The 24047-nt window shown below is 43.5% G+C and overlaps 1 protein-coding gene and 1 non-coding gene across 3 annotated transcripts; one reads left to right on the forward strand and one right to left on the reverse strand.

Moving 5' to 3' along the window:
• The first annotated feature begins 240 nt into the window (after window positions 1-240).
• On the forward strand, window positions 241-368 carry LOC127036321 (U6atac minor spliceosomal RNA). The gene has a single exon (XR_007770085.1). It is a non-coding gene; the product is annotated as a U6atac minor spliceosomal RNA (small nuclear RNA).
• A 4193-nt stretch (window positions 369-4561) lies between these two features.
• On the reverse strand, window positions 4562-22935 carry WDR5 (WD repeat domain 5). Of its 2 annotated transcripts, XM_050926990.1 has the most exons (14): window positions 22840-22935; window positions 19801-19989; window positions 18134-18242; window positions 16661-16734; window positions 15082-15171; window positions 14522-14611; window positions 13473-13556; window positions 12149-12204; window positions 11898-11944; window positions 10094-10169; window positions 8809-8842; window positions 8115-8189; window positions 6824-6911; window positions 4562-5707 (listed from the first exon to the last, which is right to left on the reverse strand). In XM_050926990.1, exons 2-14 carry the CDS (start codon window positions 19879-19881, stop codon window positions 5607-5609), a joined length of 1005 nt encoding a protein of 334 aa, XP_050782947.1. In that variant the 5' UTR covers window positions 19882-19989; window positions 22840-22935; the 3' UTR covers window positions 4562-5606. The 2 variants fall into 2 exon arrangements, with proteins under 2 accessions (XP_050782947.1, XP_050782949.1); XM_050926992.1 differs by lacking the exon at window positions 13473-13556.
• Between the last annotated feature and the right edge of the window lie 1112 nt (window positions 22936-24047).

The following is a 24047-nucleotide window of genomic DNA, read 5'->3' on the forward strand; positions in this document are numbered from 1 at the left end:
GAGAGACAGGCAACAGCCTAGTTTTAGTCGCTTTATTGAATTATTTGGCTTCTGAATCACATTACCAAAGGACAATCCCAGGTTAGTCAATACATATTAGTTTTTAAAATCAGCTAAAATATTACTATTTGATTCTTCATGCTATTTAATTGCTTTTAGACTGTATATCTGAAATCACCATAACTTATAAATTTTTAATATTCCGGCTATTTAAAAGCTTAGGGCCTGTGTTGTGTTCCTGTGTTGTATGAAAGGAGAGAAGGTTAGCACTCCCCTTGATAAGGATGGAAGAGGTCCTAGTGACCTTTACAACACGCATATGGTTAAGGCATTGCCACTTACTTCGTGGCATCTAACCAAGTTTTTTGTTTTTTCCTCTGTCATAGGCCAGTAGAGGACAATAGCCATTGCAATGGACAAGGCTGTTTGGTTTAGCATAATCCTATATCACCACTAAAAAGATCATTTGTGAAATGCAGCAATGAAGTCAAAGTATCGTATAAATACCACAAGTAAAACCGCAGAGTAAATTAGCTCAGCAAGGCCATTTTCTCCTGCTGATTTTCAGTTCTGTCAGGAGTGGGTTTTATGCATTATCACGTCCACGGTTTGAAAACAGAAATAAATGTTAATGATATGTTAATCTCATTTTGACAATGAAAACTGAGACTTTGCATCAAAGAAATTACTCCATTTTTATAGTGCGGTGTAACTCACCCACTACATGTAACTATATCATCATACTATGATACAGTGTCTGGATGTGTGTGATGGTTTAAAAAAAATGGGGAAAAAAATCATTGCAAAAATCATTTTCTAGGTAGATGAAGTCCTGGTGCACAATAAAGGATATTTCACATTGCTCACAATTTGCAATCAGGGCTGGCGCTTCCATTTAGGCGGCCTAGGCAATCGCCTAGGGCGCCAGGATTATTGGGGGGCGGCATTTTGCGGCAGCTCCAGTGGAGCCGTGGACCAGCGTGCGGGGCGGCGAAATGGCCCTGCGCCTAGGGCACTAACAACACTAGCGCCGGTCCTGTTTGCAATCAGCATTTGCTAGGTATTAGACTATTTTCTCTTTTGCTCATGTTTGCATAGCACCTGATGGGCACCACCATAATATAAATAATAAAAGTGGTTGAAAATCTGAAATATTTTTAAAAGACCTAAACCCCATTGGAAGACTCCAGTAGACTACATACAGTTTAATAATTGACTAGAGATTAGATCATTCATGGAGGAGTCGAGCTCATTCTAAATCAGGCTGGCGAGGATGACAAAACCCAGGAGTTTTAATGAAAAACTAAGGAAGAAACCATTTTTGTTTTGGTCTCAGAAATCATGGTTGTGATGACACACATGCAGCCTTGTATTTCCAAGAGCACAACTCTGTGCCCCACAAGACCTGTGGGGAATTCACGAATTCTCAAAACAATGTTCAAGATCCGCACAACGCAGCATTTATTACATTGTGATGCACCATCATGTCATAATGCTGATTTGGACGTGACATGTCATTACAGCCATTCCTTGTCCAACTAGGTCACATGCTGAAAATGGACACACAGCCCTTCTGAAATGCTCTGTGCACAGAGAAGGGCAGTAGCCAGGTGGACAGCATGCTCTGCAATGCTGGGGAGGGAGAAAATTTGCTGCAGAGGCTTGTCTGATAACATCCTGACTTGGCTGAGATCCCAAATGCTGCTTGTTCAGTCCCAAACCCTATATGTATTCTCTCATTGTTTCCTTGTTTACCCCCATCTTTCTCTAACTATCTCATCTTATGCTTAGACTGCAAGCTCTTTGGAGCAGGGATCATCATAACTGACGAACACCTGCCTAGCTGGAGCCTGTAAAAGTGAACATCTGAACTCTGTCTCAGAGACTACACTCCAGGGAGGAGGAAGTTATCCCTTTTATTACTTAGTTTAGCCCCTCAGGCAGGGATGGTAGCACTGGGCTGGGTCCGAAGATTAGGGGTTTATTAGAAGATTGGGGGTTAATACTCTCATTTCTGCAGTGCTTTCCTTCTGAGTTCAACATGCGGTGCTCACAAGACAGGTGGGTAGGGCACATGTTCCTTATTTCACAGCCGGGGAACCTACCACAACCTAACTTTCAGAGGTGTTGAGTATCTGCAGTTCCCATTGACTAGCAGGGATTTTAGTGCTCAAACTTTTAGCAATCAGTTTACGAGTGACTTACCACGTGCCAAAGAGCTAAGAACAAACAGAAGCTACAGTTACAAAATCAGGGGTAGGTCCTATAGTTACACACTTTGTTATTCCAGGCAGAATCCCAATGAGCTAAACGGAAGCCCTTGCTGGAGAAACTGCTTGTTGCATGTGAATCCCCTGGCATGCAAACAATCAGCAAGCGAGCCGTACACCCTAGCTGAATCAGCCGCCTTGAAACTCTACTAGGTATTTACCATAATGAGTTAAAAGATAGTGACTCAACATTTTGGAATAGCATTTAATAGTGTAGGTTCAGCAAGTAGAATGCGATAGGAACATGACAAGTCTTTTAATCAAGAGTAAATGTTACTCTCCATAGCACAAAAAACGGGATTTTATTTCAAGAACCTCAAGAAATTACATTAGACTGTGCGAATAGCACCTTATAGGAACAGAATCTCACAGGATTCTTGTTACATGGCGTTACTGATACACACAGCAATTCCAAAGTGGGGGGAATCTAACTAGGGACACAGTGCTCCCTTGGATCAGTGCTATGAGTGACTGCAATGAGAAAACACGCAGAGGAGGAGTAAGGTTGGCTTAACAGCCCAGTTTGAACCCTGTATTTATGCAGGAAAAAATATTGACCCTTAAATGTCTCATCATCCTAGATGGTACAAATTAAAATATGTAGCTTTCAGCTTCAATTTGAACAAGGAGTGGAGAAGCTAGTAAGCCACATGCCAACATCACCAAGTGTTTCAGATTTGGGCCCACTCTGCATCAGGTTGTTTCCACTGGTCCATGCTGTGTTAGGTGCTTTAGTGAAGAACCTGACTCTTGAGAGCCTGTTAAACTACTCTCACTTAGTTTAAAAAAAAAAAAAAAAAAAAAAGAGGACTACATGAAAAAGTTGACAGGACCTCTACCCCTAAACTAAAGCTGATTACTCAGAAAATTCCATTATAAGCAGACTGTCTTATAAACCTGCTCAGTCAAGAGCTTGTTCTGCAGCTGTTTTCCCAGGAGCGGCAGGCTTACACATGGGATTCACTGTATTTACCAGAAAGCCAGCTCAGGCATAGCTGAATTCTAAAGTAACTTTTGCAGGTGCACACTTTGTACTGGGAAGTTAATACACTGAAGGTGTTAAACATCAGTTTCCACAGCCCTCTCCCCTTCAGATCATCCACACAAAGAAACAACTCCTCTCTAAGTGCCCTGTACCCTCTTGCACTGTTGCTTGGCAGAGGCAATCCTCAATATGGTTAAAACTCTCTGCCTGTCACTACTAACTGAAAAATCCCTTCTCATGGGTAACACAAAGAGTTTGCACTACTTATTTGAAAGTTTAAGATTCGATGCAAAAATGGGGCTGCCAGAATTGGGCACTTTTGCCTCCACAAGAGCAGAAAGTGCAGTCAGAAGGAACACCCTGGTCAAAATAAATTCTCACATCTTCTGCCCAACCAAGGTTTGGTTTGAGATGAGTTATTTTATGGCAGGTGTTTGCCTACTTTTGGCTACTAGGCTTTTTTGTTGGAAATGGTCAAGACTAATCTCCAGCTAGTTCTCAAACTCCCCTTTGCCTGCTGGAAGATGCAGTAACCCTTTAACCCAATGATTATTTAGCAGTTGAGACTTTTACCTCCCCTATATATAGGGCAGCAGAATGCCCAGAATTCTTTTCACCTTAGGTAAGTCTAGCCCAGGGGTGGCCAATCCATGGCTCTGGAGCCACACACGGCTTGTCAGATGTTAATATGCGACTCCTTGTATAGGCATCAACTCCGGGCCTGGAGCTACAGGTGCCAACCTTCCAGTGTGCCGGGGGATGCTCACTGCTCAACCCCTGGCTCTGCCACAGGCCTTGCCCCAACTCCACCTCTTCCTGTCCCCTTCCCTGAGCCTGTCATTCCCTCTCTACCCCCCCTCCCAACCTCCTGCACACTGTGGGAGGCACAGGGAGATGCTGATCAGTGGGGATGCCAGCAGGCGGGGCAGGGGGGCAGATAGGGGGCTGCTGACGTATTACTGTGGCTCTTTGGCAACGTACATTGGTAAATTCTGGCTCCTCAGGTGCAGGTCGGCCACCCTGGTCTAGTCCCTGTGATAGTTTACACGTGTTGCCTCAAGCTGAGGACTCTTTCCACGTAACTATCTCTGCTGGCTTCTTTCAAGTGCATCTGGACTGGAGTTCTGCTCATCATCTCTTCCCTCCACAAAATGGACTCTAGCCTCTCTTATAAAATATTGGGGTCAGTGATCTGGTAAAACTTCTACAGCAGAAGTGGGCTGCAAAAAAAAAGTTGGTTTTGGAGGCAGTCTTGTGAGCTGAAGGGACACGGACACTTCACATTAGTGCACTCTCACCACCAGCGTACACATAAAATCCCACCTTTTTATTATGGCGTATGGTTCTGGTTTGGATGTGTCAATACCACACTAGTGTGACAAAAAAGAGAAAAAGACATAGCGACGCTGAAATAGTTACAGAGTCATGCTATTAGCAACACAGGTCGATACGATAGATTTCCAAGATACAAAATTGCTTGAGGTGGTTGTTTTTTTCCCTACACTGAAATAACTTTACAATATTTTGTGAACTTGCTTTTTTTCCAGTAGAGAAAAAAAATGTAAAATATGCTGAGAACAACTACAAGCAGGAATCATTTTAATGGTTAACAGAAAAAAAAGCTGTAACTTTGTTCTATAACAGCATCTATTGAACACAAGTAACGAAAGGTCGGCAACTATACAGAAGTAAGAGTAGATATTTCACCACAGGAGTCTGAAGTTGGGGCAGGAAAGGGAACTCTGGAACTGGATGGTTTTATTTGGTCACAAAGTTTGAGCTGAGTGTTTAAAATGAGGCATCCTTAAAGATGCAGCACTCCTATTCAAAACAATAACGAGAAACTTCTGAGACTAGAACCTACCGGTCTGAAAAAAAAATTAAAAAAATAAAAATTAGACATTTAAAAAAAATCCAAGTATTTCTAGTATTATGACTTAACTTACTGTTACAAAACAGACCGACAGCTCCTCCTTAAGCAGCAACAAAACAGCCAAGGAGCAATGACACCTTCACCACAAAGTACAGTATCTCGGGGGCTTCCAATTCAAGGCTGATACTCCTAATGCGATGTTAGAACAATCCATTTGTCTGCCAAGTGATCAGGCACAAAAAGGAGAGACTGCCTCTTTTTCCACCACACTGCCCGGCTCTCGCAACAAGCTAAGACATTCTCTTTGGATCAAGACTAACAGAAACCGCTTTCTCAAAATATTCTTCAGGTTTCCTGCCAACCTAGGTTTTATCATCATTATTTTCATGGAGGTGAGGGGGGGGGGGAGGATTTTTTATTTTTTTTTTTTTAAAAACCACAATTTTCCTGACAGTCTCTAAAGTGATACTGAAAGTGTTTAACAGTCACTCTTCCACAGTTTAATTGTTTTGTCGTTTTCTAGTGCCGCTGATGCAATGATGTTTTCTGTTGGGTGACAAGCTGTTGAGATCACAACATCTAAATAAAAAGGAGAGAGAGAGAGAGAGAGAGACAGATGTCATCATTTATACCATCATCAGGTATTTTCAGCTCAAATGAGCAGAGTTGCCCCATCATAAGACATGGCCAGGTTCTCTCTCAACAGCAGATACTGACATATGAGTATGATGGATTTATGAATACAAATGTTAGTGGGCCTACACCAGTTGTGAGTTTAATAGCTGGAGAGTGGGTGAAAGTTTATACAATATTACAAACAGGCCGAACTTAGGGAACTATTTCACAGCATACTATAGGAAAGAACCAGACAGACCCCATGTTCCAACTACACTGCATGCCTAGGGTTTCTTGGTGTAAATGAGGACAGAGAAAAGCCCACCAAAGCAAATAGCAGATAGTTGATTAAGCCACAAGTGCCCCAAACTCACAATTGAAAGCCCTGATCCTCCAAAGACTTACACACATGCTTCACTTTACAGATTGCAAACGGTCCCATTTGTTTCAATGGGCCGCTCAGTGCACAAGGTTAAGTAGGTGCATAAATCTGCAGGATTTGGCCCTAAGATACTGATCATCCAAACTTAAGCACGCGCCTAATTCTATTTACATGGGTTATGCCCCTGACTACTCATGTGAGTAAAGTCGAGCATCTGCTTAACCGTTTGTAGGGGCAGGGGTTAAGTGTTCAAGACTCTTTGCAGATGGGGTCAGTGTCTCTAAAGATGACTCAAGCTTACCTGGAACTCGTCCTTGGACAAGAGCAGCTCTGGGAGGAGCCAATGGCCAAGGTTTTCCCAAAGTGACTAGTGACTTGGGAGCCTCATGTCACACAACACTTGTGAAAAACGTGGCCCATTTCTTTCCATATAACTCAAGGAAAACAATGCCTCTGATATGACAATAATTCCTGTAAAAATGCCCATCAAGTGTCAGGGAAAACACACCATGTGTCCTAATCATGCCCCATGCAGGCTGATTTTTATACTAAATCCCATCTGTCAAATTCTAAACAAACACTAAAAACAGACATTTCCAATTCACACCATCAAATTAACCTTAAATGCTATGTGCGGGTTATTTATTCAGTTAAGGAATGCTTAATCAAGATCAGTGTAACAAAAAGCAGATTCACACCTGTGTGTCCCTGTAATTTCTGTACAATCTCTTTTGTTTGGAGGTTCCAAATATAAACCAGGTTGTCCTCTGAACCAGACACAATCCACTGGAAAAAATGCAGAGGGAAATAGTTATTGATGTGCCATTTTAGTCTTTCCTGCCACTCCACTTTAATTGTTATTTCCTCTATATAGGTTCATATACCACCCTCATCACCATAGCACTTCAGTGCCTTCCAGTTGTGCATCAAGCAACGCGGCTAACATCAGTCATGTGTTAGCCATGTTGCTAACACATGACTGATGCCCATTCTCTCTTTCTCTCTCCCTCACCCACAGGGGGAGGAGAACTGTGCATGCAGTAGAGTATTTTGTTTCGGTAGGCCTTGAGGTTTGTTTTCATATGTCTGTACTCTTCTGTGTCTTAAATCACACTATCCAGCACTTCTACAGTGCTTTTCATACGTGGTTCTCAAAGCACTTCAGAGGTCGGAATCATTATTCCCATTTTACAGATAGGGAAACTGAGACACAGAGCCAGGGGGAAGAGAGGGGATGTAACTTGCCCAATTTCACCCAGCAGGCCAGTGGCAGAGATAGAAATAGAACCCAGGTCTCTTGAACCCTGGTCCAATGCTCCTTCCACTAGGCCACGCCAAAGGCCAAAAAGGCTGATGGAAGAAGTGGGCTTAGCCCTTGAAGCAGAAGGGGGTGTGGTTTAAGATGGATCTTAGTTCTCGGAGGAATCTCAGAACGGCCCCTCAAGAAAGCTCTATCTCCTGCACAGGGATGCTGTGGTCCTAGAGACAGCATCTCAACGAAGACTCATACACAGCAACGCACAATCTGTAACAAGCGGGTGCTGTATTATGAACTAATATGGCTGCTCATCACTGAGGTTTTCCCTACGTTACTGGGGTACATTAAACATGGCACAGTTCTAAGCACTGAGCCTACACTGGCACCTGTGGCAAACAGGTACCCTGCAGCACTCACACAGCTGAATGGAGTTTGCTAAAACTTCCCCCAAAATGATCCCTTTCGACCAAGCCCCCAGCAAGTAAAGTTTCCAGGAGACTGAAACCTTGGGACCGTTGCTTCTATTACAATCCCTCCTCATTGCTTGGAAGTTTGCAACATTAATTATAGCACTTGCTGTACTGGGCTCCCCCCAGGGTGAGAACAGTTTTGCACTAAGGGCAACTCAGCTATTTATGGCCCAGAGAGATTTGCATCATCTCTTTAATTTTGATGAAAAATAAATCCTCAAAAGCACCCACATCACTAAAAGCAGCTCAGTAATCACCAACCTTCCCACCAGTGACGGAGAAGTTTGCAAAGATGCAATATTTCTCATTCTTGTGACCTGTGTACGTCTTCAGGCACTGGAAGAGAAAAACAAAAGGCAAAAAACCATAAGCGCAGCTGCCAATATGATATCTAGCAGTCAAGGACAAACTCCCTTTGCAGGGTAGACTAAATACATCTGTGCACATTTCCCACCCCCATCAACTCATGCAAAGGATGCAGAGGGCATCTCTGCCCTAGAATGCTAACCAATCACTTTGGGGGGGGGAGGGGGGTGACCCCAATTTGTCACTTCCACCCACAGAAAAAACAAGGCAATAACAATTTACCAGTTCAAGAAACATAAAATTCAATGTCTCTGGGCACCATAAAAATGTAAAGGAACTTTTAAAATGATCCCATTTAGTCCACTACTATAGAACAAGTATCAGAGGGGTAGCCGTGTTAGTCTGGATCTGTAAAAGCAGCGAAGAGTCCTGTGGCACCTTACAGACTAACAGACGTATTGGAGCATGAGGTTTCGTGGGTGAATACCCACTTTGTCAGATGCATACTATAGAACAAGGGCTGTAATAAATATTATTTATAGTAATTATATTGTACAGATGACAGAGAAAAAGCTTAACCTTATTTGAAACCATCCAAAGCAGGCTACAAACCTAGCTAGGACTTTATAGTAAGAGATTGTGACTGTACCTTTCCTTTGCTGTAGTCCCAAAGTTTCAAAGTGCTAGAGAACAAAAAGGAGAACAAGGATTTTAGGCTTTGTTTTATTTCACTGGTCATGATTTCTTAGTACATAAAAGTTTTTCCATACTAGAGCTTCCCAGAGTCTACATTAGTCATTTTAGTCTGGCTTGGGAACGCAGAGTTTCAGCTAACCCAAAAATTGGACTTTATTTACATGCCACTTGTATTCGCCTCTGTGAAAAAAATATGGAGTAAGTCTTTAAAAATGCATTTTGTCAAGTCCTTTTCTCTTCACACGTGAATAGACGCTATGATGAGGTATGTGACCGACAGAGTTGAAAATTGTCATTCAGTTCCTTTCGTCCCCCACATTTTGAGCTAACACATACTACAAGATACAGACTTTGGACCAAGCAAAACCAAGCCAGAACCACATGCTGTCCTGCATCTAAGTAGTTACAGGGATTGTGTAATGGGATGAGAGTTTTTTAAATCAGTCAGTAGTAGGCAAAAGAGGCAATGTTCAAATTCTATTTGGTAGCCTAAGTGAAATTAGTCACCGGTTTGAGACAGGTATGTCTCTTTCACACACATATAAAAAAGACCACAAAAACCCCACCCATATTCAAGTATGAGGCAACAATGTTGACTCCCCTGCTCTGGCTTGCAAAATAGCCTTAATTTTGGGTTTCCTTGCACTCACCGGATGAAAAGAGAAGGAACAATCCTGTAATGTCTTTTATAAAAAGACATTCATAGATAACTAGCTCATCACCCTATGACTTAGGGATGGGAGGGTCTCATTACAGCAGCAGCAATTAATACTTAAGGGTGGAGAAAGGAGAGTGGCTGGTCCTTGCTAACCAGTGGCACTGGAAATACTCCAGTCGGAGAACTCTCAATAGAACCAATCTCCCTGCACAGCTTTTCTGCTTTGTATGCACAGCTATTTTAGCATTGCTGCCTTTGAGAGAGAGAGAGAGAGAGAGAGAGACTCACAGCCTTTCATGGTGTTACAGTAAGAGAACCATTTGATCAAGGAACTACTTCATGATGAAGGCTCTGAAAAGACGCAAAGCTAAGAGTGCACAGGGGTATGTCAACAGCAGTGCTAAGACTGCCAATTGCATGAAATTTGCTGATGTTCTGACAATATAATTCCCAGAGGACTGGATTATAGAAATTTGATGGTAAGTATTGAGTTTACCCATCATAAGAATATTACAATAGCATAAAAACGGTTACATTTGAAGTTGATGAATGTACTTTAAATGTATTTTTGAAAACTTACTTGTCCAGAGTTGCTGCTAGTATATATTTGCCATTTGGAGAGAATTTCACAAAAGACACGGGAGGGTTATCATCATCTGTATTGGAAATACAAGGGTGTTACACAGAATATAATGAAATATTTCTCCCATGGACAAAGACTTTCTTGTGACAAAACACATCTACCGCCGATTACAAAAGCCAGCTTCAAGATTAGTTTTTAAGTTTTTGTTCAGCTACTGTTTTATACTTCAAGCAAACTGATGGGAGATACAGGAAACTGGCAATGTGAAATAGTTCAAGAGGAAGAATATTTGGTTTGCTAGCATTGTATTATTCCATAATCGTCTTATTACCCAACCTTCCCACTCCTGCATCAACCTTCCCTATAGTCCACAGCGTGGCTGTAAGTCAGAAGTAAGGCCCTACTTCATTTGAGAGATTGTGGAACATGCAATACTGAGCTTCCACCACAATTTTGGCTTTAATTAGCTTACTTTGCACAGTCCACAATTTTGCATGTGTTTTGAGTATGCAAATAGTACTGCACTAACGTTTAATGCCTGTAAAATGTTCAAGGCTAAAGCGACTGGACTCAATTTCTACAGCACTTGTTTAGTCTTCTGAATTGTAGTCACTGACTTTTACATTGTCAGTCTTTTTTTTTTAATGAATGTAATATTAAAATATTAGGTATATCTCTCTATATATATATATATATATATATATATAATCTCACAGAACTGGAAGGGACCCCAAAAGGTCATTGTGTCCAGCCCCCTGCCTTCACTAGCAGGACCAAGTGCTGATCCCTAAGTGGCCCCCTCAAGGATTGAACTCAGTGGTTTAGCAGGCCAATGCTCAAACCACTGAGCTATCCCTCCCCTATTGCAGCAAAATGTCTGGTTATCAAAACAAAATACAGCAGGCATAACATAATACTTGAGTGTTTATATCATTCCAGTAATTTTTCTTCTTAAACAAATAGGACTTTTGCTAAAGCTGGGAATGGGTGACAGGGGATTTGATCACTTGATGATTCCCTGTTCTGTTCATTCCTTCTGAAGCACCTGGCACCGGCCACTGTCAGAAGACAGGATACTGGGCTAGATGGATCATTGGTCTGACCCAGTATGGCCATTCTTATGTCTACTCTGGCTTGTCCGCAACTATTTGAAGATCATCCCAAGATTAGGGCCTTAGTCATAAAACCATTACACTAAGACACACCCTACTGCTAAAGTCTGTCCATTGTGAACACCAGAAGGTGTAGTTTTGCCTATGTCACTTCATGTTAACACTAGAATCTGGTAATCAGAGGCATGACATGCACTGTTCAACAGGCTGCCCACTGTCTTAAGAAGAGCATCAGTTTTTAAACACCCGCAATCCTAAACTGTAAACACATTTAGTCTTCTCCCACTGCCATGTGCTATTGATTGCACTGGAGTATGTAGCTATCATTTCTGAAAGTGAAATAAGACTTACTTTTGCCATAGCAGTTCAAAGCCAATGCATAGCCAGGCATAATACTACAATGACCAGTGAAAAACCCTGTAGTACAGGCACTTTGATTTATTGTCAGCACACACTGGACAATATTCCAAGCCTAAGAAAGTTTCCTACACATGTGAGAGAGGATATTTCCCGTAAAAATCAACTGCAAGGATGGTTGTGTATGAAGAGGACAGTGTTAGGAGAAGGAAAAGAGAGAAACCAAAGCCAATAAGAAAACCACCTAACGGCAGTCAAAGTCATGCTGAGTACTTCATATTCTATACGATAATACAGCAGAGAGAATCAAGAACACACATTTGCCTGCTTACCAATCAGTGTTTTTAAGCACTGTCCTGATGCAGTATCCCAGATTCGACTTTAACAAAAAAAGAGACAGACATTAGTCAATACAATACATTCCATAGCGACAATAGTCTCAACTTAGAACTTTACATTTTAACCTCAAAGTCATGATATAAGTGAAAAACTAAAAGAATCTACATTTTTAAAGTTATTTTTATGTAAGGAGTCTAGAAGGCTATGGCACATAATAAATGTTACTGAAGAAATAACCACTTACCAGAGACCATCATAGCTACTTGACACTATCAGGGACCCATCACGATTAAAATGCACCTGTGGTTTTACATATGGGGGAAAAATAGCAGTATTCATGTTTATGAAGAGTAAGTAGTCACATTCGAAAATTATTTCTCCCCCAAGTAGTATGTTGGATCCCAATTATGACAAAACTAGTATGCTGCGATTCATGTGGAGGGTGGCAAGAGTTCAACAACGTAATGATGGGCACAGAAAGTTCAGACATATCAGGTTAAAAAAAAAAGCACTCTGGAAATTCTACTGTATGTCAGCCTTGCAAAATTCTAAAGCCTCATTTGCATTTGCCTGATTTTTTTTTTCCAGCTTGAATACAAACAGCTGCAGTTAAATTCAGTTAGCAGGGTAATGGCTGGGCAAAGAGATTGAGACTAGCTGGTAAGTTTTCATAACAATTACTAGACTGTTTTAAGAGGCCTCTTGAAACATTAAGACCTGAACTGATTCACTGCTCCAATGTCATGAGGAACTTTGCTAACAGTAGCGAGACCATACTAGAAGATTGCATTATAGTTACGTGCACACCTCAGTCTGGTCCATTTATTTTCTTCAGTCACCCATGAGCTTCTCGCAAAACCCCAGTAAAGTGAATTTTAAATAGCAAGTACTGAAACACACCCATGAGGGTGGTGGAGAGGGGGTTTGTAAGATCAATTTCTGGTAAGGATTGTGGACTATACTCCATTTTAATATCAGATCTGTGTGTCCAGAGCAGCCATAGCTTAAAATGTCTGAAGCTTAGAATTCTGCTCACCTCTGCTTTCATTTAGTAACATTTCATTTCTGTTAAGAGCTGCACACTTTGTTTTCCCTACCATGAATGGATTTTTAAAAACAAAAAACAAAAAACCACTCATGGTTTAGTGACTTTCATCCACGAATGGATGAGATTTTAAATTCAGTTTATTTTGAAGTTAGCTCGTTCTACCTCCTGAAGTGATTTAGAATAATGATAAAGTTATGGAGCAACTCAGATGTATAGCAAATTCAGATTTTCATTGAGCAGACAGGAGTAGTCCCCACAATCTGTGCTTTTATAGCAGATGCCGCCTGTTATAATGCCCAGAAGCAGAAATCCATGCTGGGGTTCGAGTGGTAAGTATGGGTCAGTGACATCTCCATGTTCATTAAGATCCTTACAAGTTATCACATGGCATTTTGTGTCCTTCACCAAGCGGCAGACAGAGATAACAGTGAGACACTGCTCCCTTCTTTGCAAATGGGGAAAAAGCCCTGCTAGATGCAGGTAAACATGTCAGCATGTTAATGTATCTCAAGGCACTTACAGCTGAAACTGGGTCAGAATGCGCAGGCAGCGTCTTGAGGCACTTCCCTGTTTTCACATCCCATATCCTCACACTTTCGTCGAACTGAAGATCAGAGGACAAAGTCACACAGTGATTTTCAAATGCGCTCACTCCCGAGCCATATTGCCCAGCCAGCATGAACAGATTAACAGGTTGCAACAGGGAGGGGAAAGAAATATGCATGACTACATTCCTCAAGCATACAGACTTATTTCTGCTTAGAAGCAACCAAGATTTTAATGGAATTCATCTTCCCCGCTAGTCACTTAGCACTGTTCACTTAGTGTGGGGATCTTCAAAGGAGTTAAATCCTAGCCTTCATGCTCTGCACTTCATGGAACTTTCCCGTGCCAATCACAAGGACTTTTATGAATGTTAAGCTCAAATATTCATGCAAGGAAGCTAGTATTTATCCCTAGCTTACAGACAAAATAATTCAGGTTTAAATGACCTGCTCAAGGTGACACAGCGAGCTGGGAGAAATGTGAGAAGAGATCCTAAGAGTCCTATTCCCAAGTCCCTTCACAAGCCAGGTGCATAATGCTTCCTAGCTGCACAGCAAGCTGTTGAAATTGTCATGAAGCAATGTTTCAGTAATGCCATGGTTTGCATGAAATGGTCAAATAATCCCTGAAAAAGATAAGGGTATCTTCCAGAGCAATCACAGAATCTGAACTACAAAGATACAAGGAGCTTCTAGTTCCCAAGCTATTCATGCCACAACAGCCCTCAGTACTTAAGGCTTTGCAATGAAGTGAATGTAGATATGCTGACTGCTAGTGAAGCCAGATGGAACATCTGGAGCTAGACCTATAGCCAACACTTACGGTGCTATGGGTGAAGGCCCAAACTTCTACAGCTGGGCTGAGGGCTTTGACCATGGCTCAACAGCCAATATAGTAGTGATGCTACCATCTCTCCCCTTTAAGACTTCATTTAATTACATGTTATGCATAGAAGAATTCAGATGGTCTAGACCTCTGCAGGGTGTACAGGACAGGTACTTCATTGAGAGTGTGTTCACTTACCGAGCCTGAAACAATGAGGTTGGACTGGGGGTTGAAGTTGCAGCAGAAGACATAGTTACTGTGCCCCTTCAGTGTCTTCAGACACTTGCCCTGAATAATTTAATTCATTTAATTTAAAATATTACTAGTAAAATATACACAGTTGATTTACCAGTAACTTTCCACCCTTCAAAGTTCCCATGGTGACCTACATTCAGGACTAGTCAGACTGTGATAAAGGGACAACGTCAGGTTAAATTTCTACCCCAAATCTAGGCCTCTATAAAAGAAAAAAAATCTCTCATGTTTTTATGGGACAGGAACAGTTAAGCAAAACAGAAACACGGTGTTTCCAACCCCAACCCTGTCCCATTCTCATAGTGCAGGAGAACCAGGCAGTTAAACTGATTAGGAACAAAAGTGAAATGGACTAGCTTATATTAATTGCCAATACAGAAGGCAAGCAAGCTGCATCACTGGTGAAAAGTTAATGACAGATGTTCCATGTCAAGTTAATCTTCATTTTAAGATGCCCCAAGAGAGGACCGGGAGAAGAGAGAGAACTGAAGCCCCACCCTTACCGAGCTCACGTCCCAGATTTTGAGAGTTTTGTCATCGGAGGCAGAGACAAGAAGGTTGGAATCTGATGACCATGCTACGTCAGAGATACCCTGAAACAAAGGAAAGCAATTTAACACGGAGCTTTGCTTGCTCATTCACTCCAGAACAGGCAAAGCATAGACAGTTTCATATTTGAAGCCAGAAAGAGAGAAAAGCAAGGTCACCTTAACTTGGGAAAGTCAGGGTAGAAATGGATCACCGCAACTTTAACACATCTTCCTCTTACCACAGGATAGCCAATGACTCAGGGAAGCTTTTAAATTTGCTGAGCCTCGCATTGCAAGAGCCTAGTGGTTTGTTCAACCAGCAGTTCTAGTTAATCTTGGACCTGGTCCTCTTTTTGAAGTTCATAAACAACAACTTACACATAGCTGGATTAGATTGATTTCCTTCCCCCTCCCTGAAGAGAGGCTCACCCCTACTGTCTGCCTGAAATGACCCACAGTAAGATTTTTCAAAAGCACCCAAGTGACTTAGGAGCCTAAGTCATGTTTTCAAAAGTCATTTAGGCAGCTGGATCCTATTAACTTTCAGTGAGATTTAGGAGTCTGAGTCTCATTGGAAGTGAACGGGACACAGGTATTACCTAAGTCAGTGCTTCTCAAAGCCGGCCCGCCGCTTGTGCACGGAAAGCCCCTGGTGGTCCAGGACGGTTTGTTTACTTGTCACGTCCGCAGGTTCGGCCAGTTGCGACTCCCACTGGCCACAGTTCGCCGCTCCAGGCCAATGGGGCCTGCAGGAAGCGCACAGGCCACGGGATGTGCTGGCCGCAGCTTCCCGCAGCCCCCACTGGCCTGGAGTGGCAAACCGCAGCCAGTGGGGGCTGCAATCGGCCGAGCCTGCGGATGCGGCAGGTAAACAAACCATCCCGGACTGCCAAGGGCTTTCCTTGAACAAGCGGCGGACCAGCTTTGAGAAGCACTGATCTAAGTCGCTTTTTAAAACTCGACTTCAGTACTTTGGAACGTATTTCTTCATTTTCAAACATTAGCTCTTATTTCCTGAATTTCAGTGGGTGAAGCCATGAGAAATGTCAGGTTCCCTTTTAAAAAAAACAAAAAAAAAACCTGCACCATTCTGATCAAAATTTAAAGCAAATCCTCTAGGGAGAGCATTATACCATGTAGTTTTCCTAGGTGGAAGCTCAGCTGTTCAAACAGGTAGTGTTAGTGCTCACAAAGGCAATGACTTTCACACTGGCTAAACACTGTGCATCTAGGTGCTGAGTATCAGCAATCCACAGGTTTCTGCCCATCTCTCTCAATCCTGACCTGAAACATCCCTGTTATTCCAGGCCCAGGCCACCATCATCATACAAGGTTGGATGAGGGGTTGCCATAGGGACAAATAAACCCCACCCTCAGATGAGACCAAACAATTTGCTGTTACATGAATTAAACCACTATACGAAGGCTTCTGGAGGTGAAAGCTAGCATATTAACCCATTATGCAAGCCCCAGATGCAATACTGAATTACAATTGCTGTCTGAAAGGACAGCTATTTAGACTGCAGAATATTCTTTAGAGTTCAGTACTTACCAGTTTGTGACCAGATATTGTTTTTTCAAACTTGCCATCATATGCTCCCCATATTTTAATTAGTTTGTCAGCCGCTAAAAAGAGAAAAGATTCCCAATTACTAACCAAGCAGCACTAAAAATAGCTACCTCGCTCCCTTAAAGAGAGAGAAGCGCATTGGCTACTTTTCTGCAAACACATTACAGTTTTTACCATCAAGTACAGACTTAAATGCATAAGGTAGGGCGTAAACACTGCAGGAGTTGAGATTACACATGCTGCCTTGAAAGTAAATGGTCTCAACTAATTCAGTTCCAACACTGGATCCAGTGTAATGTATTTGACAAGCACTGACCTTTAGTTTCTCATTTTTTTAAATAAATGTATTGCCAATGAGAAAAAAAGTTACCATGTCACATGACACACCGAAACACTTCTGCCTCAGAGAGAGCAAAACCTGATCCATAAATTGGGCTGACATTACTGCTCGTGAGAAACAAACCCACTACTCATGATCATGTTAGCCTGTGCTCTGTAGAAGAAAAAGATGTTGATATTTGCCAGGTGTTAAAAGTTAGAGAACTGTCCGGGGAGGGAGGAGATATTAACTTCTAGAAGGTACTATGAAGAGGGAGAAGTTAATTTCTATGGAGTATACTGCCCATATAAAGGCAAGTCACAATAAAGGAAAAGACTAGAATTACTGCCAATTTCTAGAAGCCATGGTGATTTCAGTGGCCATCTCCATCACCTCCAGTCCTGTTCCTCTAAACTGCCTCTTTCCTCGTCAATCCCCTCTAGGTAACCAGTGACCAATTATGTGGCACTTGATTCAAAAGGAAGTTGCCAGGCAGTTGCAACGGTCACCAAAGAAAAGATTAAACAGATATCAAGGTGGGCTTTGAGTTCTAGGCAAAAAACCTGTCAAGTGTGTCAGTCTTGTACATTTCACCCGGCTACTTACAAGAAAGGAACAGGCAGACTCTCCAAGATGCAATTATATTACAATGCCAATGGAGGGGAGGGAGAGCTAGGAGCCCTCTGGGTGAATCCCACCTCAGTGCAGAGAATGCACGCTGGTCGCTCATGTCAGGCAAGCCCCAATTTAAAGACCAAAGTTTAAGTGGTGCAGAGGGCTGCACGGGGCCCCTCTGCACAAGGATTAATTTCACATGTATCCACAATCAGTGTGTAACTCTGCATTGTTTTTTGTAAAGTGGCTCAGTAGCACAAGTTTAGCATCTCAAGCCCTTCAAGCCAGGCAGAGGAAGATCCAGCATATTGGACAACAGGACATAAAAGCCAACATTAACATGGGTCAAACTTTGAAACAGCCAGCTTTGAGAGTCCCTTTAAAAAACAAGCCATGTGGTTATATCCCCACACCTTCTGATCTCTGTTCATTAAGATTAGCCCTCTACCTGTCTCCCAACAGGAGGTTCACATGTGCACAATTCAGATAATGGGAAGGAATTAACGAAGACTAATACTTACAGGAACTGGCCAGCCACTCTCCATTGGGACTAAACTTTACTGATGAAACTGCCTTAGTGTGTCCTGCTAACGTGAACTTTAAAGCGTAGTTTGGTTTTACAGGAGCCGGCTGTAAGAGAGAGTCACACAAGTAAGATGACCGGAGCTTTAACTCGGCGTTTCAGTTGTAACTGGGGTATCAGACTGAGCCGCTGTGCAGTGCTCTGCACTTGGATGGCAATCCAGATTTAACCCTTTATGTTTTAAAACTTTAAGTTCCTAGCCCTTATGTTTATGAAGGAAACTTGAGCCAGTCCTGTCTTCCTGAGCCGACAGAGACATGTTCAAACAATGGGTTAAATTCATCCTTGGTGTAACTCCAGCCAAGTTAGTGCTACCAGGAATGAAGCTGGCCCAAGAAGTCTGAGAAGTGTGAAATGAACCATTGAACTCAATGGAGTGACCTGTGAAGGATTTTTAAAAGTTGGGGTTGAGCCTTTTTGCTTCTTTATGATTTAAAATGAAGACCTGAAAAGCTCCTCCACCAATCACAATTTTTCATTTTAAATACCAGCAATGTCAAATCCAACCTTCCCTGGTTTTACTGGTGGACTTTTTAGGCAAGGGGTTTCAGAGGGGCGCTGCAAGTTCTCACACCCTTATTGATGGGGCCATGGTCTTTAACAAAGGCATCCTTTCTCCCAAATGTTCACAGGCACTGAAAAATTTGAAGTCACTTGCAATCTGTTCCTCTCTCTATTGAGATAATAAATTCACCAGTTCTCCAGCAGCTCTAGAACTGTTCAACGGTAGTAGATAAGAGGTGAATTGCTAGTGCAGAAAGCACTAAAATATTTTCTTGATAAGACTCTTTTAGGCTTTTTTTAAATATCACAAAACACAAAAGGGTACAAGGCCCCTTTTTCTTTTTTTTTTTTTAAACCTTTTGCAAGTCACCTTTACATACCAGCACTGGCTATTTCACTGGTGATCTTTTCAGCAGAAATATTCAGCTACTCTGGGATTGCTGGAAGGCTTTGGTAGGATACCATAACATTCCCCCAATCTGACCCTGATTGTAATAATTGTGGAAATCATAATTAGCAGTAGAAATAATTAAAGAAACCATACTTCTAACAGACCTCATAATTCCCTCCTGGCTAACTGGAAACACTGTTTATTATTTCAAGAAACCCTGGCAGTGTCTCCCCATTTCTCAGCAAAGATTTGATACTAGTGTCACACCAATGTCTTACTACTGTGATGGCATTAGTTACAAAATATACTATGCCTAATTTATGAATACTCTGAAGTGTTACCATAAAACAAAATTTACACATTTTGTGATATATTCTCTTTAATTAATTTTGCAAACTAGCAAAGTTCAATAAACCACACTGGACCTCCGTTATACATGTTGAAGGTTACATTATCCACCTGTATCAAAACTAAGCTCTTTCGAGCAATGGCAGGAATCTTGTTCTCTGTCTTGTCCACAAAGCACATAGCATATTCTTGGCTCTAAACAAAATTAGGAGAAATCTTGAACAATTCTTTTAATTCATGTAAGTTATTAAAATTCAATTTCTTAAATACCCCAGTACTATTCGTAAATTTGCCAGTAAAAGATGCAAGTAACTTCCATGTGTACTGACAGGAGGAGATATAGTTCTGAGATTTACACGCACCTTGGTCTGATTGGTTGAGGAGGAAGGAGTAGATTGTGTTTTAGTGGATTCTGCATCTGGTTTCTTCTCTTCTGTTGCCATGGTTCTCAAGCTAGCAAGTCAGATGTATGGTGCTTGAAGCGATGAATGAATGTGCTGCTTCAAAAGGGAGCCTTTCACACCAAAAAGAACCACTCTAATAACACAAACCTATGAGAAAACGAAACCCCACTGTTAGCCATCAAGGAAATTATTTCAGCACTTAGAAAAAAAGCATTAACACAACAGTGCATCCTAACCATAATCCATGTCCCCAAATAACCAGTGAAAACACAAAGTTTCATGCCCATGACTTTGTACCATATGCCCTGCTCCTCTCAACTCCCCTTCTTATAAGCCAAACTATGGAACCTTTTGCTAGCCACATTGTGCTTGTCCTTTTTCGCAGATGCCAAACAACATTTAAACAGCTAAGCACATTACTGTTCATGAGAACTCTTTTCCATGTAAACAACTGCTGTAGTTACCACAGAATTGTTAACCAGTGGCAAGGGAGGTGATCCATGTGATGCTCTGAGAAGTTGTGGTCTATAGAATACAAGCTCAAGAACCTCAGTTATGATCTATTATCACATTTTGCAAGGCTCCTCTGCACCATATTCAGCAGTCACTAAGAATACAGTACAGCTGTGAGGATCTGGCAAGGGTTGGGGTAGTTTATTTCTCAACACACTCCCTGAAATATCATTAAAATTAAATAGTTCAAAAGCATAAGAGACGCAAAGGTTTCATTTCATAGAACAGATGCAAGTAATAGCCCTGGACGTCTTTTGGGCTGAATGACAGACATGATGCAAAACCTATGATAATGCAAAATATGCAACAGGCATACCCAGAGCTCAAAATCCTATTAGCTTCCTCTGCTCTCTCAATTCACCCATTTCAACCAAGTGTTGCCTCCTTAACTGCATTTCAGAGCAGCAAATCACACTCGTTTCTGCCGTATACTTGGAAGATGTTTCATCTGATTAAGAGCCAGCCTTGTAATAGTCTCAACAGACTCGCCTTCTGAAACAAAACCTGTAAGTGCTGTGCCAATGTTCTGCAATCAAGGCTTATACTGCAGAGGGAGTAACCTCTACTGCAACCCAAGTAGATTTCAGCCTGACAATGGGAAATACCTCTGACACAGACAGTAAGGCTCTGTCTTTAGGAACAAATTATTAGTGTAATTTCCCCACTGTTGCTACCACCAGTTCCGTTCTGCTGATAGCAGTTGTATTTGGAGTGACCACATAGGTGACTGGTAGCATTTTAAGCATCATATCATCACTGGGGGGCTATGCAGCATGGTATTGCCCGTTGCTTGTCTACACTAGAGTTCTCTTTGGTGGAGATGAGCCGCTGGTAGGAAATTTGGAAGAGATCTTTGGAAACCGTATGTCAGCTTTTCAGAGTGTAGCTCTGGTTAGGACAATGTTATTCATCATTCAGCACAGGAACAAGAGGCAGCTTTCTGCACCAAACAGTAGAAACAGCAATGGTCAGTCCAGGATTCCTGAATGGCAATTGGCTGCTGACAATATGGCTAAGACCGAGCTCATGAAGAGACTTATACCCAACCCAAACCATTAATGCTTAATGCTTCAGCCTGCTGAAGAGAGTACAAACTCTACTTCCGTACGTGTGCCAGTCCAACATCCAGTCACCTGCAGCAGCCTGGGCACCCAGGATGAGACACACACGCTGTTCTCCATTTAATGAATGGTAAGGGCCAGGATCGAGTTATGTAAGTAACATGGGGCACACGAGCACCCCAGAACCAGTGCACAGAAGGGGTGGGGGAAGGAGAAAGGAATAATGCATGCCTCCTAAAAAGGCTATAAAGCATGTGAACCAAGGAAGGGAAAGGTTGATGCATGCAAAGCAAGATACAGAATATGGGAGCTAGAGAGGAGGGCAGATCCATACACCCTGGGCACGGACTGATGCATACCCCAGCCTAGCACAGGAGCTGTTTGGGGAGGGGGAAGGGGCAGGGACAGGTCTATGCATCCCTGGGACAGGGTCTGATTCATGTGCCAGCCTGGCACAGGAACTAGAAAACGCGGAGCAAGTCCATACATCCCGGAAGCAGGGACTGGTGAGTGCTAAGGAGGGGATGTATTTATGCACTCCCCATGGGCACTAGAGAGAAGGCAGATCTGTGCACCCTGTGGGCAGCGGCTGGTACACAACCCACACACATGGAAGCTAGGGAGATGCAGATCCATACACCCTGGGCAGATCCATGTACCCACATGGGTTCTCAGGAGGGGACAGGACAATGCACCCTGAGGGCGGGTCCATTCACTCCCCATGGGCACTAGAGAGAAGGCAGATCTGTGCACCCTGTGGGCAGCGGCTGGTACACAACCCACACACATGGAAGCTAGGAAGATGCAGGTCCATACATGCACATGGGTTCTCAGGAGGGGACAGGACAATGCACCCTGAGGGCGGGTCCATTCACTCCCCATGGGCCTGGAGAGGGTCCAAGGACTGGTGCATGCCCCCAACACACACAGAGGCTAGGGAGGGGGTGGTGCATAGGGGCGATGTGGGCAGGTGCATGGTCCCCAGGGCGGGCTCGTGCATACCCCACACATGTGCAAGCTAGGAAAGGGACAGGTCCATGCACCCCCCCGCATTCCTCCCATGGGTGCTAGGGAGGAGCCAGGGGCTGGTACATGTCCCTCACGCGTGGAGGCGAGGGAGGGGGCAGGTCCATGCACCGCCCCAGGGGTGCTAGGGAGGGGCCAGGACTGCTGCATGCCCCACACACGGAGGCTAGGGAGGGGGAAGGTCCATACCCCCCCCAGGGGTGCTAGGGAGGGGGCCGGTCCGCGCACCCCCCCCCACGCGGGCAGGTCCCGGGGGGGGGGGCAGAGCCCGGCGCGTGCCCCGCGGGTCGGGTCGGGCCGGGTCAGGGCGGGGACAGCGGGGCCCGGGCGCGAGGCGGAGGCTGGCGCGCGCCCCCGAGCAGGGGGCGGGGGGCTCGGGCCCCGTTCAGTCACTTACCGGGGGGCGGGGCGCCGCCTCCTCCTCGGCGGGGAGCGGGGCCGGGGAGGGGGGAAGCGGCGGCAGCTCCGTAGCCGCCAGGCGGGGGAATGTGGGATGGCGCATGCGCTAAGGGGGGGGGGGTGCACAATGCCGCTCTCTCCTGGGGACGCTACGGCGAGACAGAAGGGACAGAAACAGCGGCAGGCCTGGTCCACTGGCAACGCCTTAAAGGGCTAGAAGCCTCCTCTAAGTGAAGAGTTGGCAGGGATGGTGCGGGGAGAAACTAGATGTGGTTTGGTGGAAGCCTGGTCGGCTGGGGGCCCCCAGGCCACGCACGGATGCACAGCAGCCAAGGTTCCTGCAGAGATCCCAGCTGGGCTCTGGGATGCACAGCTCCAGTCCAGAGGCTCCCGTGCTGCCCACGGGTGCAATTCCCATTGAAGTCACTGAGCACTAGACCAAAGCCCAGCCTGAAACTTCCCTGCCTGCTACCCCTGTAGTCATTTACACTGGGCAACATGGGTGTAAAGTGCTGTCTCTGGGGGGAGAGTTCTGGTCTGGGGGTGGCTCTCACATACACGGCTCTGACTGTTACCATGTCCACACAGAAAATATGTGGGCCCCAGCTCTGCAAACAGTCAACATACATGGCTCATATTAGGAAACGCAGGCCCAAAACTGCAGCGCTGCTTTAAAACTCACTTTTTTAAATTTTGGGCAGGTCCCATGGTTATTGTGTCTTACTGATTCCAGATCAAATGAACTCCATTTGCAAATGAAAAGGTGACTTTTAGCACCCAGCCTTGCAAATTCACTCTGGCATCTGAGACTCAGGCTGTGTTCTCACAAATCAATGACACTCAGACTTAGGCTCAGGAGCCACAAGTGGCTCTTTAGTGTCTCCTGAAGCTCATGATATTAAAAAACTGTGTGATTTAATTATTAACCAATCAGGATGCTTTTACTATGTCATTAACCAATTGTGAAATACTTGTCAGTTATTTTGTTGTGGGAATTGTGTGAACTAACACTACTGTGGCTCTCTTAGGTAATGCTGATTGCTAATTTGTCTCCTGAGGTCTGAGTATCACTGTTATACATTATTGCTAGTGGTCTACTTAAATCACAGATAAATCCCACATTTTTCAAGGGTTGGTCATGGCATAAATAGCAAATTTTGCAGATGTGCCCATACAGTATATAAGCATTGTACTGTACTATTGTTA

This window comes from Gopherus flavomarginatus, chromosome 17 (assembly GCF_025201925.1).
Source record: "Gopherus flavomarginatus isolate rGopFla2 chromosome 17, rGopFla2.mat.asm, whole genome shotgun sequence".
Classification (NCBI taxonomy): domain Eukaryota; kingdom Metazoa; phylum Chordata; order Testudines; family Testudinidae; genus Gopherus; species Gopherus flavomarginatus.

Excerpts from the sequence above, each read along its gene's own strand:
- WDR5 (XM_050926990.1), bottom strand. The coding sequence starts at position 19,881 with ATGGCAACAGAAGAGAAGAAACCAGATGCAGAATCCACTAAAACACAA. Across the intron at positions 14,612-15,081 it reads AAATCTGGGACGTGAGCTCG|GGCAAGTGTCTGAAGACACT; the intron begins GTAAGGGTGGGG and ends TAAATTATTCAG. Across the intron at positions 13,557-14,521 it reads ACCTCATTGTTTCAGGCTCG|TTCGACGAAAGTGTGAGGAT; the intron begins GTAAGTGAACAC and ends TCTGATCTTCAG.